General features: G+C 35.7%; 1 protein-coding gene across 1 annotated transcript in view; it reads right to left on the minus strand.

Moving 5' to 3' along the window:
• The window catches only part of mRpL38 (mitochondrial ribosomal protein L38), a 47,808-nt gene that overhangs the window by 15,978 nt on the left and 13,933 nt on the right, over positions 1 to 17,897 (minus strand). The window contains exons 2-5 of the mRNA XM_081765453.1: positions 16,176 to 16,331; positions 8,698 to 8,903; positions 5,728 to 5,846; positions 821 to 979 (exon numbers count right to left, since the gene is read on the minus strand). Coding sequence (XP_081621579.1) covers positions 821 to 979; positions 5,728 to 5,846; positions 8,698 to 8,903; positions 16,176 to 16,331 — 640 coding nt within the window. The remainder of the gene's footprint in view (positions 1 to 820; positions 980 to 5,727; positions 5,847 to 8,697; positions 8,904 to 16,175; positions 16,332 to 17,897) is intronic.

A 17,897-nucleotide genomic window follows, 5' to 3' on the forward strand; every position in this document is an offset into this window, starting at 1 on the left:
CTGAGTAAAACAACGATTCTGGAAACAGGTTCATCTGATTTATCTACAGGAAATTCAAAAAAGATTCGTGATAAGGCATCCTACTGGAAGCGAAACGACAAATATGAAACTTCTATTTATTTTCTGGAAAGAGCATATTATGTTGGTATTACTTTTGTCAGAGATTTTGTCTAGGATTGATAATGTTCAAGACTTTAATTGTGAAAAATGCCCAAAAATATAAAAATACTGTAATTTCGCCCAGAAATCAATTTCTCATTTTTAATATTTTCATTTTTAGTACTTTCATTTCGTATGGACATGCTGGTATACCTTTGTTTCTAACTACGTAGAATTGAAATAAAGGAATCTTAATGTGGACACGCAAAGTCGAATAAAAGGTATTTAAAGACTTTTTGACAAAACACCTACTTACGCACCTCCTTATGAATAAATTTTCCACATGGAAGTAAGCTGTTCCGTTTTTGCTTTCCTTGTTTGTTCTTACCTGTTTTCACTCCCTATTTCTAATCTGCATTTAATATATGCCTACAAACAATGAGTTTGATCGATAATTGAATTTTTCCGTAGTAGTATTAGAAAACTAACAGAGAAAGATTTACACAGTTTGAATCTGCTGCTTCTCTAAGTTACATGAATATTATATTATTCTTTCTAAACTTACATTTTTATTGGCGTACCCTCATGCTCTGTTAATCATGAAACGTGGGGGGAGGGGGAAAAGCCACCTTTTTTATGCAACACAAATATAGAACACATGACACAAATCAAATGAAAAAATATAGAACATAAATTGAATTTAAAGTTCTCTTCAACTCACCATGGAGGCATCTTCTTCATTTTACTAAAGTCTATCTTCTGCTCTTGTTTATAGAGAACAAATATAAACCTATGGTAACCGGTGCCTCTGGCTGGAAATGGTTGCAAATAGCTCCAAACCGTCTCGCCTTTTTTCACATCGGAACCAGGAATATTTCCTCTAAAATACAAAACAATACAATAAACAATTATAAAGAAAAATCGCAAACTTGACTAACGTTTAAGGTGCTAACACCAGCAAGCACAAAATGATTATAGAATCTGCCAATTGGACTGGAGTAAATTACAATTCCATTTACAGCACGTTTGTTTTTCCACTTCAGCTGAATGATCAGTCTTCTGTATTTTGCTGGGCAACAGGAAAACTAGGGGTGAAATATCTGCCAATTCAGGAACCAGATTTTTATCTTAGTAAAGGAAAGGAAAGGAAAAACACGCACAAACCCAAAGTTTTTATTATTTCGTTCTTATATAACTTCTACATTCTATTATTTACATTTTCCTTCGTATCTTCTGCACTCTTGAGGATGTTAACAAAAATGGTTGGCTGGTAAGTTTCTGGGTTGACCCAGGAAGAATTATTTCTAATTCATAATTTTTTGTATGTTAGAGAGTAGATCGTATATGTATTCCCTTTAAGGTTACGTTCTAATGTTGAACCGTTCCCTCTTTGCAGGTGGAATTGTAAGCCAGGATAGAGCCACTTATTAATGAACAACCCACCGCCGATCGTGCAGCGGTTCGTTGTCTCTTTCTAAAGGGTTGGATCGCCAAATTATTTCATGAGACCATGCAGAACACCTTGCAGGACAATGCTTCATCCTATGCAACAGAGAAGTGGTGGATGAAAGAAGTGAAACCTGAGCGACAGACAGTCTTCAATGACGAAATTTGAACCAGGTGCCCGCAGACTACTTCCACCGACATCATCAAGAAAGTACATGTTATGGTTATGTTGGATTGCCGATTGACACAACATACTAATACAACCTGTTTCAGGATTTGTTGGATTGCCGATTGACACAATATACTAATACAACCTGTTTCAGGATTTCTAAGAAGCGTATGCGTATCATTATTCGCGACTATTTTGACACGCAGAAGGTACCGCGCATTAGCTTCTCCGAAACTTGACAAATCATCAAACGACTAGTTTTCTTATTGTCAGATTCAAAACGTAAAGATCTTCTGAGCAGGTATGTGAGACAAAACAGCAGTCACTACAGTGGAACATTCCTCATATCTTTCGCACTAAAGTAGAAGTTTCGTTGCCAACCTTCCGAGGAAAGTGATGGTATCAGGTTTCTGAGACGCAAAGGGTGTTCTCTTCATCTATTTCCAGTACAAAGAACAGATCATTAATACAGACTATTACTCAAATCTGTCGTAGCGACTGCAGCAACAGATTCAGTTGAAGCGTCCTGACAAAGTGGAACGCGGTATTCTCTCTCTATTACATCGCACCGCACCGTGCCACACTACTAGCCAGGCATTCCAGCAATTGCGTATCAACGGCTTTGAATTGATCCAATATCTCCCTATTCACTCGACTCGACACTTTTAGATTATCACTTATTCCCTGCCGTGAAGACTAGAAGTGCAAAAAAGAAAGACAAAAAAAGAAAAAAACAGCTCTTTTCCTTTTTATGATTTTATTATTAAAGTACCATCTTTATTTTCCCGTAGTAGACTCTACAATGAAAAAGTGCCTTTACAACACTCACAAGGGACATGTTTCGGTTCGAATGCGAGGATCAATATAAAAGTTGGTAGACATATACAGGACTAAGTACTGATCACTGTAGGATGAGTTATTCCCATGTAAAACTCGTGTTCCGCCGACAACGCCACCTACCCGAAACACTAGCAGATACGTAGATTCCACGTTGTAGGCGCTAAGTGAAGATCAATCAGGTGCATCAGTTAAAAAAACGGGGGGCCTTGGCATTAACCTCCTTCATGTAGTCGAACTGTTAAAAGGCAAACTAAGACGCAGATTTAAGAATCAAACGCCAGTTAGAGCAGAAGATGAGTCATTTGAGGTATTTTTGTGTAATTTAATTATCAGTGAGTACGAAAATGAATCAGAAATGATAAACACTCGACAGTGATGATGTAGAAAATGGCACGGCACAGGAAGATATGTATGATACGAGTAGCAGTTCAGAGCTGGAACAAGACAGCAGTCCAGAGCGGGACCAAGCAGGGCGTAATTTCAGACTTCGCTTGAGGGGGGCAAGAGCATCACCGACATAAGACTTTCATGTTTTGTACTAGTATATTAATAGATTAAAGTATATGTATTCCTCAAACTCTTGGGGAGGGAGGTCAATTACCCCCTCCTGCCCCCCCCCTAAATAACGCCCCTGAGACCAAGGCAATAGTCAAAGAGAATACGACGTTTCTCCATAACGAAAACTGAAAAAAAAAACAGACTTTTATCGCAGTTTACGGACAAGGAAATACGGAATATCTACAAAGATTATCATTAAGGAGGATACAACTCGCATAGGAAGCTTGTGACAGCACAAGAAAATTATTTCGTTAAGTAACTGCAAACCTATTTTGGATTATAGACACACGCTGTCTACGAACTTCGCTTCATTCAAAGGGAATCAGGAAATGAAACTCCAAACAGTGAAATGTGAAGTCATCGGATTATTTGATGAAGCGCTAGAGCGTGGAGCATCAGAGCATTACTAGCATTTATCGTGCTGGGTTCTCCAAGCGGCAAAAGCAGTTAGCTTATCGGATTTCAAAAATCGGGTATCACGTTGAATCTCCAGTTGGTAGTTTCCGAATCGTGATTGACGTAGCCTTCAACTTTGGACTTGATCTTTGTGGACATGAAAGTGAAGAATACATGCAGTGCGCCTTTATTGAGGTGTTCTTACTACTTCTATGCTTGGCCAACTGGATCCAGTTTCTACTTTGTATTCCTATTTTTGCGAGATCCATCTTAATATTGTCCTCACTCCAAAGGCAGATCTTACTGCAAAGTGGAAGACCTAGGCACAGATGTGAGGACAATATGAAGATGGATCGCAAAAATAGGAATACAAAGTAGAAATTGGAACCAGTTGGCTAAGGTAGAAGTCAATGGAGAGCTTTTATGAAAGCGGCATTGGACCTCTGGGTTCCATAGGCCACAAAGTGAAAAAGTTAGTCCTTACTGCAAAGTTACGTTACGTTTGACTCATTTTGTTGTAGACCCGCATGTACACTTTTGTTGATTCCCACTTATACTTCTCAGCAACATAAAGAACTTCTGTAATTATTCGTCTTGTGCAGTTAATATACATGTCATCGTGTGCACACATACTTCATATTGTTTTCCTGCCTCAAAACTGAATTGATGTTATTTGTTTTAGGTGGCGCCGTCTATGCAAAACAAATTTTACATGAGAATGACTCACCCTATAGTGGTCAGTGTTTACGTCTGTATATATCTGCCAAGTACATATATTGCATCTTAAAACTAAACGTAAGATTGGTTGCCACCAAGTGTATTCTCGGTCGTTTTTTTTTTTTTGGGGGGGGGGGTGAGCTTGTAATATTGCATCAGAACATAATATGAGTTTAGTTTAAAAAAATTAAAACCATAAACGGCCATTTTGGGCATAATATTAGTTTAACACAGTAGTAAAAAATCATTATTCACAAAATTTATTGTTTCTTTACCGCTATATCGTGTCCACATGTTTGAAATAGGAAACTTGTGGATAGTTCTTTCTTCCCGTCGAATTTTAATTCCCTATATATACATACTATTACTCTACATATGCTCCTTCATAAAATATATCTTTAGCGCCTAAAACATTACTAATAGAAGTTTCAGCTTATGCATAAACTGTAAATATCAATTTTGTTCCATGAAATCTGACTATAACTTTTCAGAACAGTTATTGCTAACACCTGTAATATTTTTTTATAGAACAAATTTCTCCTTGAGCGTCATTCTAATAGATCTACAAAGTATTTGCTAGAACTAGAAAACCCACTGCGTTCATCTTTTTCTTACTTATCGAATGACTTTTTTTTTTTTTTTTTTTTCCTATCCACACTGAGTCCTGATTCCTGAATTGAAAACTTTTGTTTCAATTTGTTAAAAAGCAGTTTTCTTTCGATTCCTGCATTTCTAATGAAAACACAATTGAAGGGAAATCATTTCGGCACGAATGAGGAGGCTACCGTGGATGTTGTAAATCATTGGTTTATACCTCAAGAAAGAACCTCTAATTTACAATGGGTTAGAGATACTGGAGCACCGTCAGGAAAAGTGCATTTAAGCACAAGTAAACTGTGCAGAACGCATATAAAATTTCAGCTCGCCTCCGCGTCGCCTTCTCTGTCAGGAAAACTTGTGATGTCAAATTTCTGCGAAATAAAACTATTTTAGATTTGTACGATGTATCATATTTAGTTCATTTTCAGCATTTAACGTATCATAGAACCAAGATAATCTGAATTGTTTTTGCTTAGATACTACAAGTAAATCGTATTATTTCTGAAGTTTGCCGATAATGTTGAAAAAAGATATCTTTACTAAATGACTAATATGTTTAGAGCTCACTATTATAACTTCAGCATAGTACAATTCTTGTCATCATCTGTTGTCAGAAATATAGGACTTCTAATTTTTTGTTCTTTGATTCTTTCCATTTTTCGTTAACTACATAAATTGATACGTTTTTGACTTCAAAAAGGTTACTGTAGTTACAATGAATGAAAGAAAAAAAGTACCACGTATAGAAATATGCTATGAACCTATATAAATTATATCAATATTTTATAAATATTATTATGATTTTACGGACTCGGAAAGTTGTCATTGTATGAAAAATATTTTAATAAAAAAAGGTAATCTTAATAAAAACTTATACTTAATAATAAAACTTTCTCACTTACACAAACCAATGAACATATTCTGCGTCCTTCTCTAGGAAATGCCCATCAGGATTTGATAAAACAAGTGTCCATAAAGTATCCGATTTTGCCTCGTACCTAACATCGGGTTCTTCTGTAGCCTGGAAATTAAATTACTTCATAAAATAGATTGACAGAGTTTTCAAATTTTCAAACAACATATATGCAGTTATTCGATGGTTGTAAATACGCCTCCTACAAACATCTAAAGAAGCATTTGACGAAACATATCTTTTGAAACAAAATACGAAAACACACTGTACATTATGCCACAATTATTACACTTAATCTGCATATTCAAGGTTTCTGAAATTAAACGAAAACACAAATCACTATTCTTTTTCAGTTTGTACGGGTTAGAGTTGATGTAAAAGTATTCTATTGTTTCTCCTTACATGTTACTTCACGTTTAATTTTTATACTCTTAGATCACCCGAGATATTTCAATATATACACGATTACTGTACACAAACTATAAGACTTCGCAAAATCTAAAATACTAATTAAACATAGTGAAACTATATAAAAGAGAAAAAAAATATTATTACCTCTGTGGTGCGTCTTGAAGTACCAAGATGCACCACACAGGTAACAATATTTACTCTCTTTTTTATATAACTTAGTGTGTTAAAATCCATGAAGGACATTGATGGAAAAACTATTTACACACACAAACACAAGCACATTTGTCATATTTTCTTAATCCAATTTAGATAGTTTGGAATGTCACGGCTGATGTAATATAATACAAAGTAAAAGTGAAGTAGAAATTTACACTAATTTAGCATCAATCCTGAATTACAGAAGACCTTAGTTAGAAATCAAACTCATAGTTAAGAAAAATAAAAGCTGTAAAATAGTGAGTACTGTTCTTTTATCAATTGGTACATAATGGATCGTATACCTACTTTAACATATAAATGTAATTTCCATGGAATGTGGCCAACAATGGTTTACACAATTATTAAAACCAAATAAATATATTTAAATATAAACTTTATTTTTAATGATGGTCATTTTTGAAAAAAATACAATGTGTATATCCATAGAATGAATAACACGATTCTGTTACCTGCCAGCAATTTCTTGAAGAGAACTGCAATACAAGGGACGGAGTTGAGCTGTTCTTTATTAATAACAAGGAAACAAAGAATATATGCTACAAAATGTTATTAGAGACATAAAAATAAAACACATTTATCATATCATGAAGTAATTACTAACTCTCTTGTGGCTATATATTTATCATATACGTCTACAGTGTGGGAGGCCCGGGTTCGATTTCCGGCAGAAACTCATGTGATTTGGATTCCATGTTAAGCTGTGGGTTCACGTCTCATATAGCCTCGCTGCCAAACGGGATGCTGTACCTCAACTCACCCAACCAACCAATTATGCACAAATTAATCTATCGATCCATATTGTTCAAATTTCGGGAATGTTTTGAGTAAATCTTTATGGGAGAGCATAACCACACGTTGTCCTGAAGCGCAATAACAGCTGTGATTCATGAGCACCTGCTCCACGGATTTCAATTTCTCATGCACACGTTCTAGTTGCTGTGAATACTCAATTGCATTGATTATGGCCAGCAGGAGCAGTTTGCGATGCACAATACCCTAAGCGGTCCAGCAAACAAAGAGTAACCTTTTGGTACAGTGGTGGTGTTGGTTGTTTGGGAATACGTTTATGTGATGCCAACCAAGAATTATGGCCTCATGGAATATCGTACATAACGCACTTTTCATCGTATGTCAGCACTCTATGCACTGATTCTTCCCCTGACGACACAATAAAAAACATAAGCATTTGCTAGAGTCACCCTCTGAACCGCAGTCAACATCCCATTTTATAGGTTTTCAAGCTGGTGGAGGTATTGACGAGTGATTCTGTACTGCAATTCAATGATGCTTCTAGGGAACTCCATCTTCCAGCAAGATATCGCGAACCCACATATACTGCCAAGTCACTGCAATGTGCGCTAATCGGCATACGCTTTCTGTTGGTCTGTTAGGTCTAAACCGTATCGACCAAGTGTGGGTCATGGAAGGATGGTGTCTTACCCGCCACCTAGATGACACCAACCATCGTCCAGCTATGCCAAGGTCTACAGCGAGCGTGGGATATACCCCAAACACACATTTGGGATCTGTATGACTGGTCACGTGTCTGAATAGTTATTTGTGTGGTTGTTCAGAGTAGTTATACCGAGTACCTTATTGTAATTGAACCGAGTACCTTATTTTTTGCATAATCCGTATAACATGTACGAGACGTCAGTTCGTCATGTTGGGATGATTACCATCTCCACCCCTTCTCGTGTACCAAACTTTGGGCCAGATCTGAGTTATGAATGTGTTTCCACCAGTAAATATATACAACACTAAAAATGAACACTATACGCAATTTTGCTAAGCGGTTCATCAGATATGAAGTAAAAGACGTAGCAAGAACCGCAAAGTGCTATGAAGCGTGCCTATGGGTACCATCACTTACCTGGATGCTTTACAACTTCTTTTCTTTTCGTTATACTTCTTCCCCTCCCTATTTTAAGCTCTTACAGCATATTTTAGTGGTCTTGTATGATACGCTTTCATTATTTTGTGACAAGTAATTTGTTTTCCATTCCAGCCATGTAATTTATATTTCAACTTTGTCTCTACAACTTCTATTTTTGTCTGTTCAAGGTAGTGGTCGATCGCCATATTTATTTTCATCAAACTTATTTTCTTTCTAACATTTATTTCTTCCTCTGAGGGAACAAGATAACAGATAGTTTTAAAAAGCTTTATAGTGTTGAGCTTTTTCAGTTTTTTTTTCTTATATTTGTCATGTAAGATGTGTTACTTTATTTCGATCACACACACATGTAACTTTTCCAGATAAAAAATAAAAAAAAAAAAAAGTAGAATTTGTACTATATTCTGCAAGAATGGCAGTAAAAATATTTACCTCGTATGGTTTGATTACATTTCCTCGATGAACCGGTACAACGGAATCTTCAAAATTGTAATTGATATCAACCATCACTCGTGGAATAAAGTAAGCATCACCAAATAAATCATCGTAAACTCCATAATGCTCAGCTACTTCTTTTATTTGATAAGGGCCATTGATTTTCTTCCATTCTTCCTTTACCTCATCTAATGGGATGGTTACTAAAAATATATTAATATAAAGAGAAATTACAATTACAAAGAATAGTTAATGACTTGCATAACATAATCGTGTACAGCATATAAAATAACTCCCAGTCATAGACGTTAAGAACATTCAGATCGAGAAGACGAAATCACTCCCTATCCCAGTTAAACAATCTATCAATCACCCTAGAAGGATTCTGTCATCTGCTATCCAATTCTATAAGGCATTAAATGTAACTCATCTAACAAGCTATCGATCTTGTACTTGTAGAACTTTACCCTTCAAGACTAAAAATTTGCAAATTACGATAACAAACTGGTAAATACTTCTGAATGCCAATGAGTGTAATACTTTTCATCAACATGTCAAAGACGACGAATTAAAATGAAACACGTCAAAATTACATACATGTATAATAATAATAATAATAATAATAATAATAATAATAATAATAATAATAATAATAATAATGATGATGATGATGATGATGATGATGATGATGATGATGATGATGATGATGATGATGATGATGATGATGATGATGATGATGATGATGATGATGATGATGATGATGATGATGATGATGATGATGATGATGATGATGATGATGATGATGATGATGATGATGATGATGATGATGATGATGATGATGATGATGATGATGATGATGATGATGATGATGATGATGATGATGATGATGATGATGATGATGATGATGATGATGATGATGATGATGATGATGATGATGATGATGATGATGATGATGATGATGATGATGATGATGATGATGATGATGATGATGATGATGATGATGATGATGATGATGATGATGATGATGATTAGGGCAACCCAAAAACATAACAGCAATTTACTCATATGGCTGGAACGTTTAACAGGGTTGTGGTTGTCTAAGGGTCCAGAAGAAACTAATTTTAAAAGCATAATAAAACATAATTTTAGAAAATAAAGCATAAAGCATAATTTTAAAAAAATAGAACAATTCTTGGAAAATTCTGTTTAACTGCAAGTTTAACACACTGTATTAATATTTTTTTAAACCCAATATTTACATTGCAAAATTATTGAGAACATAACAATGCAACAATGAAAAGCTTATTTTTATTTCTGTAAACTTTTCGATGTAATCCCTTGATGTGGAGAAAAGAACGAAAAAAAAGAAAAGAAAAGAAAAGAAGAAAACTCCGCCAAACAATGAATGGTACACAAGAACTCCACACTATACTGTTATGTGTACCTCTTGAACTTGAACACTTTTTGTACTTTTTGGTGGCACTTTTTACTTTCCCTTTCTGCATATATGCACCTCTAAGACGTACACAAGTGATAGAAAAAAACTGATTCGAGTAAAGTATACCTCTTTATAGTACATTGAGTAGAAAGTTCATTAAATATGAAAAAAAAAAAAAAAACTCGTTGAATAAAATATTAATAAATAGATCAAGATAGAATATTTAACGTATAGTAAATATTATACATTAACGATTAATATAAAACAATGACTGAAATTAACAATAAAGCATAATTAAACAAAAAATAACACCAGGGATTCAACTTTCGCCTATTCAAGATTCGCCTAATACCTCTTAGTTATGCAAACGTTAATCAAAGTGATGACACAGAGTTAATTTTTTTATTAGTCGAAAGTTGAATTTTGTTTAAATCTGGTTTGGCTCATATGTTGGTAGTCCTGCACCTCATTAATAGTAAACATTTCCTCTTGAAACTATTTTCACACTCTTATTAAATAGTTCAGTATGTAGGAGAAAATTTAGACAAACCCAGCAAAAAATAGCAGCTTAATGATACTTGCAGGATTAAGTATAGTAATATTCTAAAAGGAAGTCCTCGAACATCCTTCTTGAATTTCATCCAATATGGATGCCATATCCAATTTGGCCACCACCGTCTATACAACAATCATGTTTTCCTTGATTTCTAATCTTAGATTGGAACTTGTAACAAAATATTTTGTAAATAAATTTTCGTAGTTTGATGTATGATTCATCTCTGTAGGTCAGGTAGATATAAAGTTACAAATGATAGAGTGGGTTTGTATCTCTTAATCTTCTACCTGTGTTTCTTTCAACGGATTTTTCTGATTTCTTTGTTTTTTTATACATGATATTCATATAAGTAAAAAATTAAAGAAAATATGTCAACATGCCAGAATTACAATTCATATATACAAAATATTGTATGTCTGAAAACAATGGAGTGGAAGTTTCTGTATACTTATTTAGCAAAACAGTCCGTAGAGAAAACGTTATTTAAGCAAAATTCAGTTTTTCTATAAACGTCAGAAATAATTTATAGTATATAAAAGACACAAAAATTAATCCACCCCTGGCACGGTACACTAGTGATTCTTGGTGCTTTACTTATTTTACGATTTATGTAAAATCTCGTAGAATTTATTTTACTTCATTTTATGTTTTTCGTAATACATTTTGTAACTTCCTGTAATAATATTTTCATATCTCGATGTCAAACATATAATATCTAGTCATATACTGTAATTGTGCTTATACTGTTTTTTTAATATGTACTTTTTTAAATATATATATATATATATATATGTTGTTTTCAAAATATCAATTTTTGTGTCATTTCTTGTCAATACTACCAACATAATTTCGCAATAGAAAAACCTTGAATTCAAGATTCGCCTACACTTTCTCTTGAGTTACACATCTGTAAATTCCATTGCCTAAGGCTTTTAGGTGAATTTTGAATAGGCGAAAGCTGAAGTCACCATTAACACCTACAAGGATATTTCAGTTGTACTCATACGTGTAAGGAGCTACTTTGATACTATGTAAGGAAAAAATTAAGTTAATCCACAAAGAATTCTGTATTAATGATTATTAACACTAACAACCTTAATTTTATGATAGTTTTAGAATGCATTCTGATATTAAACAACTGTAAGATAAGTTAAACATTTCACACCACAGCAAAAATGAAGGTATATGGGCGCATGGAAATTGTTCTCACTGATTCCCAATCGTTTCCTGCCAAAGTAGGCTTATGTTCCTACTGAATCCGCTTGTTTGCAGTATGAATAAACCCATTACGAAATATACAAGTAGGATTTTAGATCTGACACTTCACAGCCTTGTAAGTATTTTATACATAAAAATTATGCAATACAAATCTACTGTAACTGTTCGACGAATATGAAGTCATTTAAGATTACTACTTTAATTTAACAATGGAACAGCTTTTATTAAAATCTGCAAGCAACAATATAAAGAGATCTTAATTTCTCTGATTCAATTAAACAATATCTTACGATAAGGAAAGTTACGAGTCAATTCTCTCAACCGAAAATGTATTTAAACAGTTTCCTGTATTACAGTCATATATATACGTATCGTCAGATGTTAAGAGCCTTACATATTAGTACAATAAAGGTCAGTTATACTTAATTGATGTCAAGATGTTTCATGAATAAGTCTTTGTGCACCTGAGGATGTCTATAGTTCTAGGCAAAATATTAATTATTTTGGTATTTAAAAGGATATATTTCAGTAAGCATGAAGTATGTTTAAAAACTATTTTATATTTTATATACAGTGTTCTAAAAATGGCGCCCACGGACTACAGAGCACTATTCTACAAATTAAAAAAAGTAAAAGATATACATAATTGTATACCTTCCGAGCCCTTGTCTGGAGACGCGAATTGCACTATGTAACAGCGTCGCAGATAAAGAGTCATACGTTGGTACTAGCACCATTTATTAGCGTAACAATTCGATGTAACTGTCTGATGAATTCATAGAGCAATGTTAATGGTTCCAAGTTAATCTACAACGCTGCCACATAGTGAAACTTTATTTTCCATAACGGTTGAAGGATACTCCGGAGTATGTATCATTTTGTTTTGACCTGAAGAATAGGGCTGTTGTTCAAGGGTACCATTTTTAGAGCATCCGATATATACCGCATGAGCTTAAAGTACTATCTGAAATATCGAATAAATGAGAGCGATATAGTGCATTCAGCAATATCAAATAGGGCTCGTCAAACGAAGGTACGCTGTGGTAGGAAAAATATCGACAAATGGAGGATCAGGATTTTTTTTTTAAATCGAACGATGGACAAGAAACATGAATAACATCAAAGGACACACGTAGAGAGACACAACGCCGTTTACCTCATGCTTTTACTGCACATAATAACGGAGAGAGATATGACAATGGGAATATTTGTAAACAGCTGTCGCCAAAACTGTTGGCACATTTATCCCATTGCAACACTAGCCGGTCGATTCCATCCTTGAAGAAGCTAGTAGGCTGCTGTTGGATCCAGGCCTGGACCCAGTCACACACTTCGTCGTCCGTTGCGAATTGATGTCCGCGAATAGCTTGTTTTAGAGGTCCAAACACATGAAAATCACACGCTGAAAAATCGGGACTGTACGGTGGATGTTCCAGCGTTTCCCACCAAACTGCTGCAATGTCGTCTTAACCGCATTGGCCGTGTGTGGGCGGACGTTATCATGCAGGAGGATAACGCCATTAGACAACATGGCTGGGCGTTTCGACTTGATGGCTCGTCTAAGGTTCTGTAAAGTGGCTTGATGACCTGGTCATTGATGGTGGTACCCCGTTCCAGGAACTCAGCAAGCAGTGAGCCCTTGTGGTCAAAAAAAAAAAAAAAAAAAAAAAAAAAAAAAAAAAAAAAAAAAAAAAAAAAACCATCATGACCTTACCAGAACCGGTGTGCACGGCCTTTGATTTCTTTGGAGGTGGTGAAGTCGCATGTTTCCACTGCTTGCTTTCCGGTTCAAAATGGTGACACCACGTTTCGTCCCCTGTGACAATACGCGACAAAAAGCCGTATTCCTCCTTATGATAACGTTGCAGATGACTCAAAGACAGCGCCTGCGCTCTTTGGCGGTTAGTTGGTAGGGAACTCACTGCGCACAAATTTTTAGAAAGTTCAAGTGTTGATGCATTATGGTGTTGGTGGTGCCCACGCTAATACTCAGTAACCGATAGATCTCATTCACGGTGATTCTGCGGTTGTCCAAGACTAAAGCATTCACTTCTGCAATCATTTCCGGTGTGATGACACGATGAGCCTGTCCAGGACGAGCATAGTCTTCCAGTGACTCGCGCCCCTCAAGGAATCTTTTGCGCCATTCAACAACACTTGCACGACTCAGACTGTACTCACTGTACACAGCCTTCATCCGTCGATATATTTCATGGCCTCCAACTCCCTCCGCCGCCAAAAATCGAATCACTCCTCGTTGTTCCTGCTACTCGCCTGCATGTTCGGTAGTAGACGATAACTTGTGTGACCACCTTGTCTTCGGCATGAAACCACACTGGCTCTATGCAACGTGAAACGGTGCGCACGCGTCAGTCTCTCTACCAATCGATGGCGTCACCATACCCGCAGTTACGTGGTGCCACCTTACATGTAAAGCAAAGTTAGACGCACTGACCAGGTTTCATTTGAATGTTCCTCCGTGTATATATATTGAATATACAGTGTTTGAGAAAGAACTCCCTAATTTTAATGTTGTACAAAGTGACATACACTATTCTAGTTTGTGGTGTTTGATTCATCAACTCTCCAAGTTTGGCTCCAAGGTATGCTTGACCTTGAGACGGCACCAGTGCTGTTTTTTCCCTGTTTTCTCAGTTCAGTCCAGAGCAACTCAGCAACAATGTGTACTCCGCAACAGAAAGCACAGTGTGTTATTTGGCTTGTGAAAATTGAGTCAGTTATAACAGTGAAACGTAATTTTAGACGTCAGTATGGTGGTGAACCACCTACAGCAAAAACTATCCGTCATTGGCTAAAGTCTTTCAAGGAAACCGGTAGTGTTTTAAAAGCAAAATTGTAACGCAATCCATGGCTGAAAACACCAATATTAATTTTCTTCTTTAAATAAATAAATAAATAAATAATGTGATTATTTATTTTTGTATATTTTATATAGCGTTACACTATAGCCACAGTTCGAATATTTATAATCTAGTTTACTATTTTAACAAAATTCACTTAAACACACCATCTTGATATTACCTTTTATTATAATACGTAATGAAGAAAACATTTACACCCTTTAAATAATATACATGTAGATTATACAAGATGGATCCTTTGTTATATCTTATATTTTTCGTTGCTATGACAACCAATAACACACATCGTCAGATTGTTATGTTAACAGAACCATCAATCATAATATCAGAAAGAAAATTAATTCTACTTCTTTTTATATTTTCTTCTTCTTCTTTTACCTAGCTTGTGCATATTTTAATAACACATATTGCCCGTAAATACAAGTAAATATGTTAAAAATACACAATATCGTTATAAAATCACCAGGTAGACCGAGAACTTCTAAAGATGTTGTTGAACAGATCCGTGTTTCTTATGTTCGGAGCCCGAAGAAGTCATTGGCCAGACGTAGTCTACAGTTAGGAGTGCCTAAAGGTAGTGTGTATCAGTGGCGGCCGGTGGATTGTGGTTTCGGGTGTTGCAGTACGAATGATAAGAGACAGAAGATATAAAGTTGACTCATTGAGTAATCATCGTAACTTTAGATGCAAATGCTATGTGACATGTTAAATTAAATAAAATTCTGTTTTTAAAAAATAAAAAATGCAGAACATTTTATACGATTAATCACCTTAATTAATTAGTAAGTTCATTCTCCTCTCTTTGATTGGAGCAAATCTGTCTAATACATACTGATTGAACTCTGGTATTCTTATTGTCAGGTCTTTTTCGATGGAAAGCATAACCAATGGTGATAACCTTTCTTGGGACATTCAATTCCTTGAAAGTGTCAATTCTTTCTCATGTGGAAAAAAACTTTTCGTCTTTTGCTGACGCCATAGGTACTGTTAATATTAATTTCAAAGCTTTGTAGATTTGCTAAATATTTATTTTATTTTTCCACACCACACGAGAATGACAATGCATCATTGAAACCGTATACAATTTATTTTCATTAAAGGACACGTAATGCAGTCTTTATTATTTAATTTGCAATGTCATAATTAAGTAATGCTTCCCCTTGAGTTTCCAGTGGTCTTAATTGTGTGGAAATAAAAAAAAAAAAAAAAAAAAATACTCAAATGCTAGCAACGTAGTTTAATATGATTATCTTTAGCAGTGTTTCAGCTAAATACATTTTTACGAGGGGTTATTCTCTATGCTTCACACAGATTGAATGCTTTTCAGTAATTCATGAAATACTCTAACCTACAATGATAAAATAAATGCTTCATATCTTACGCTTCTTTAGCCGAGCTAACGTCGCTAACTCTTGATTCGACCTTTGCTTTTTCAAGTGTTGCAACCTTTCCTTCAATTCCAACGATCTAGAGACTTTAGGTTGGGCAAATCCAATGTTCACTTTAAAATAAACAGCTGGATCCTTATAATTCAGCTCTGGAAAAAAAAAGTATGAAAGACGGATCAGAATTAATATTTCACATATGCACTAAACATTAGTATTAACTGTAGAATTTAAATACCTATTGAGTGAAAATCGTAATAAAAAAGTTTGAGAAGTCATTAATTTACACTCGTCAAAGATTCTTTTTAACAACTGTGAAAAACATTTGTGAAATGAGGAACAAAAAGAAATGGACAACAAATAAAATTACCGTACTAAAATAGAGCACTTATATTCAATAATATTAAATCAACAACTTTCTCTCCTTAAAATAATAACTATCTTCTCTCTCATAACTAGCTTCCCAGTTCCTGTATATTATCTAACAAAATTATAAATACAATTAAAAAATACGCGGTATTTTCTCTCACCAGAAATCGAAAGACGTTTTACAATGTTTGATGAGTCGTTAGTAATGACCCATTATAACCAGGCCCGACGAGAGGGTGGGGAAGCCGGGGCCAGGAGAATACAGAAAGTGTTATAACCCTTGTGCTAAAGAGAAAATTGCTACAAATATTTTTCAGCACAAAATTTCTTACAAATAATTATAAGAACAATGCGAAAGCATCACAGATCGTCGTCGACTACAGAGGTTGTTCAGCCTACGTTTGGCCGATTTCGTTCCTTCCCCCTCCCGGGCAGAATGGACTCACCCGACCTGACTCGTGGCGTCCTGCAGTGTTGTGCAGTGGCTTCCTGGGAACGGAGTTGCTTTTCCGCGCGGACGACAATAACGCACAAAACAGGATCATTGCTGTGAGTGTTGTGTTAAATTTGTTTCCAAGTGTGTGGATTTCCGCTCTGTGACCAAAATGCCGCCCAAACTAAGCCGGTTTTGGGAAGGCTATGTTGCGGCTCTTTATGACGCCCACTTTAGTGTTTCTGTCATTAGAAAACAGTGCAAGAAGAATGGTTGCAACATCAGTTTAAGTGGAATAAAAAATGTTATTAAAATGTACAAGGGCAACGAAGCTCCACAATTTGGATCACCAACGAAGTTGTCTAAGAAGCGGGAATGCACCAAGGCCACCTCCACCATGCAGAGGAAACTTCGCAAAATGGCAATCCAAGAAAATTCGCCAACACAAAGGTGTATGGCTAATCGTCTTGACGTGTGTTTGGAGACTGTGAGCCGGACGTTACATCATCAACTCAAGCTGGAAAAAGTCATGAAAGCTCGCGGCCATCATCTCACGGATGCCCACCAAAAGGAACGAAAGTGTAACGCCCGGAAGCTGTACGAACGGCATCTGGCAAAACAAAGGTGGATGTACGTCGTAACGCTCGATGAAGCATGGATTTACCTTTCCGACTGCGGCAAACCGAGAGCCATCATGTACCAAGAGAAAGGCGCCAAGAACTTCAGAAGGTGGGTCCGTATCTGTAACGAATCCTTCCCAAAAGGGTTTATGGTCGTTACTGGCTACTGTTACCGAGGTAAACTGAAGATTCGTAGGGTGGCGAAGAACTGCAAAATAAATTCGCACTATGTTCAGGAGCAGATCATGCGGCCGATCTACGAGTATGAGATTCCAACAATGTACGGAAATGACGCC

Source organism: Thermobia domestica, chromosome 7 (genome assembly GCF_964235325.1).
Source record: "Thermobia domestica chromosome 7, izTheDome1.hap1.1, whole genome shotgun sequence".
Classification (NCBI taxonomy): domain Eukaryota; kingdom Metazoa; phylum Arthropoda; class Insecta; order Zygentoma; family Lepismatidae; genus Thermobia; species Thermobia domestica.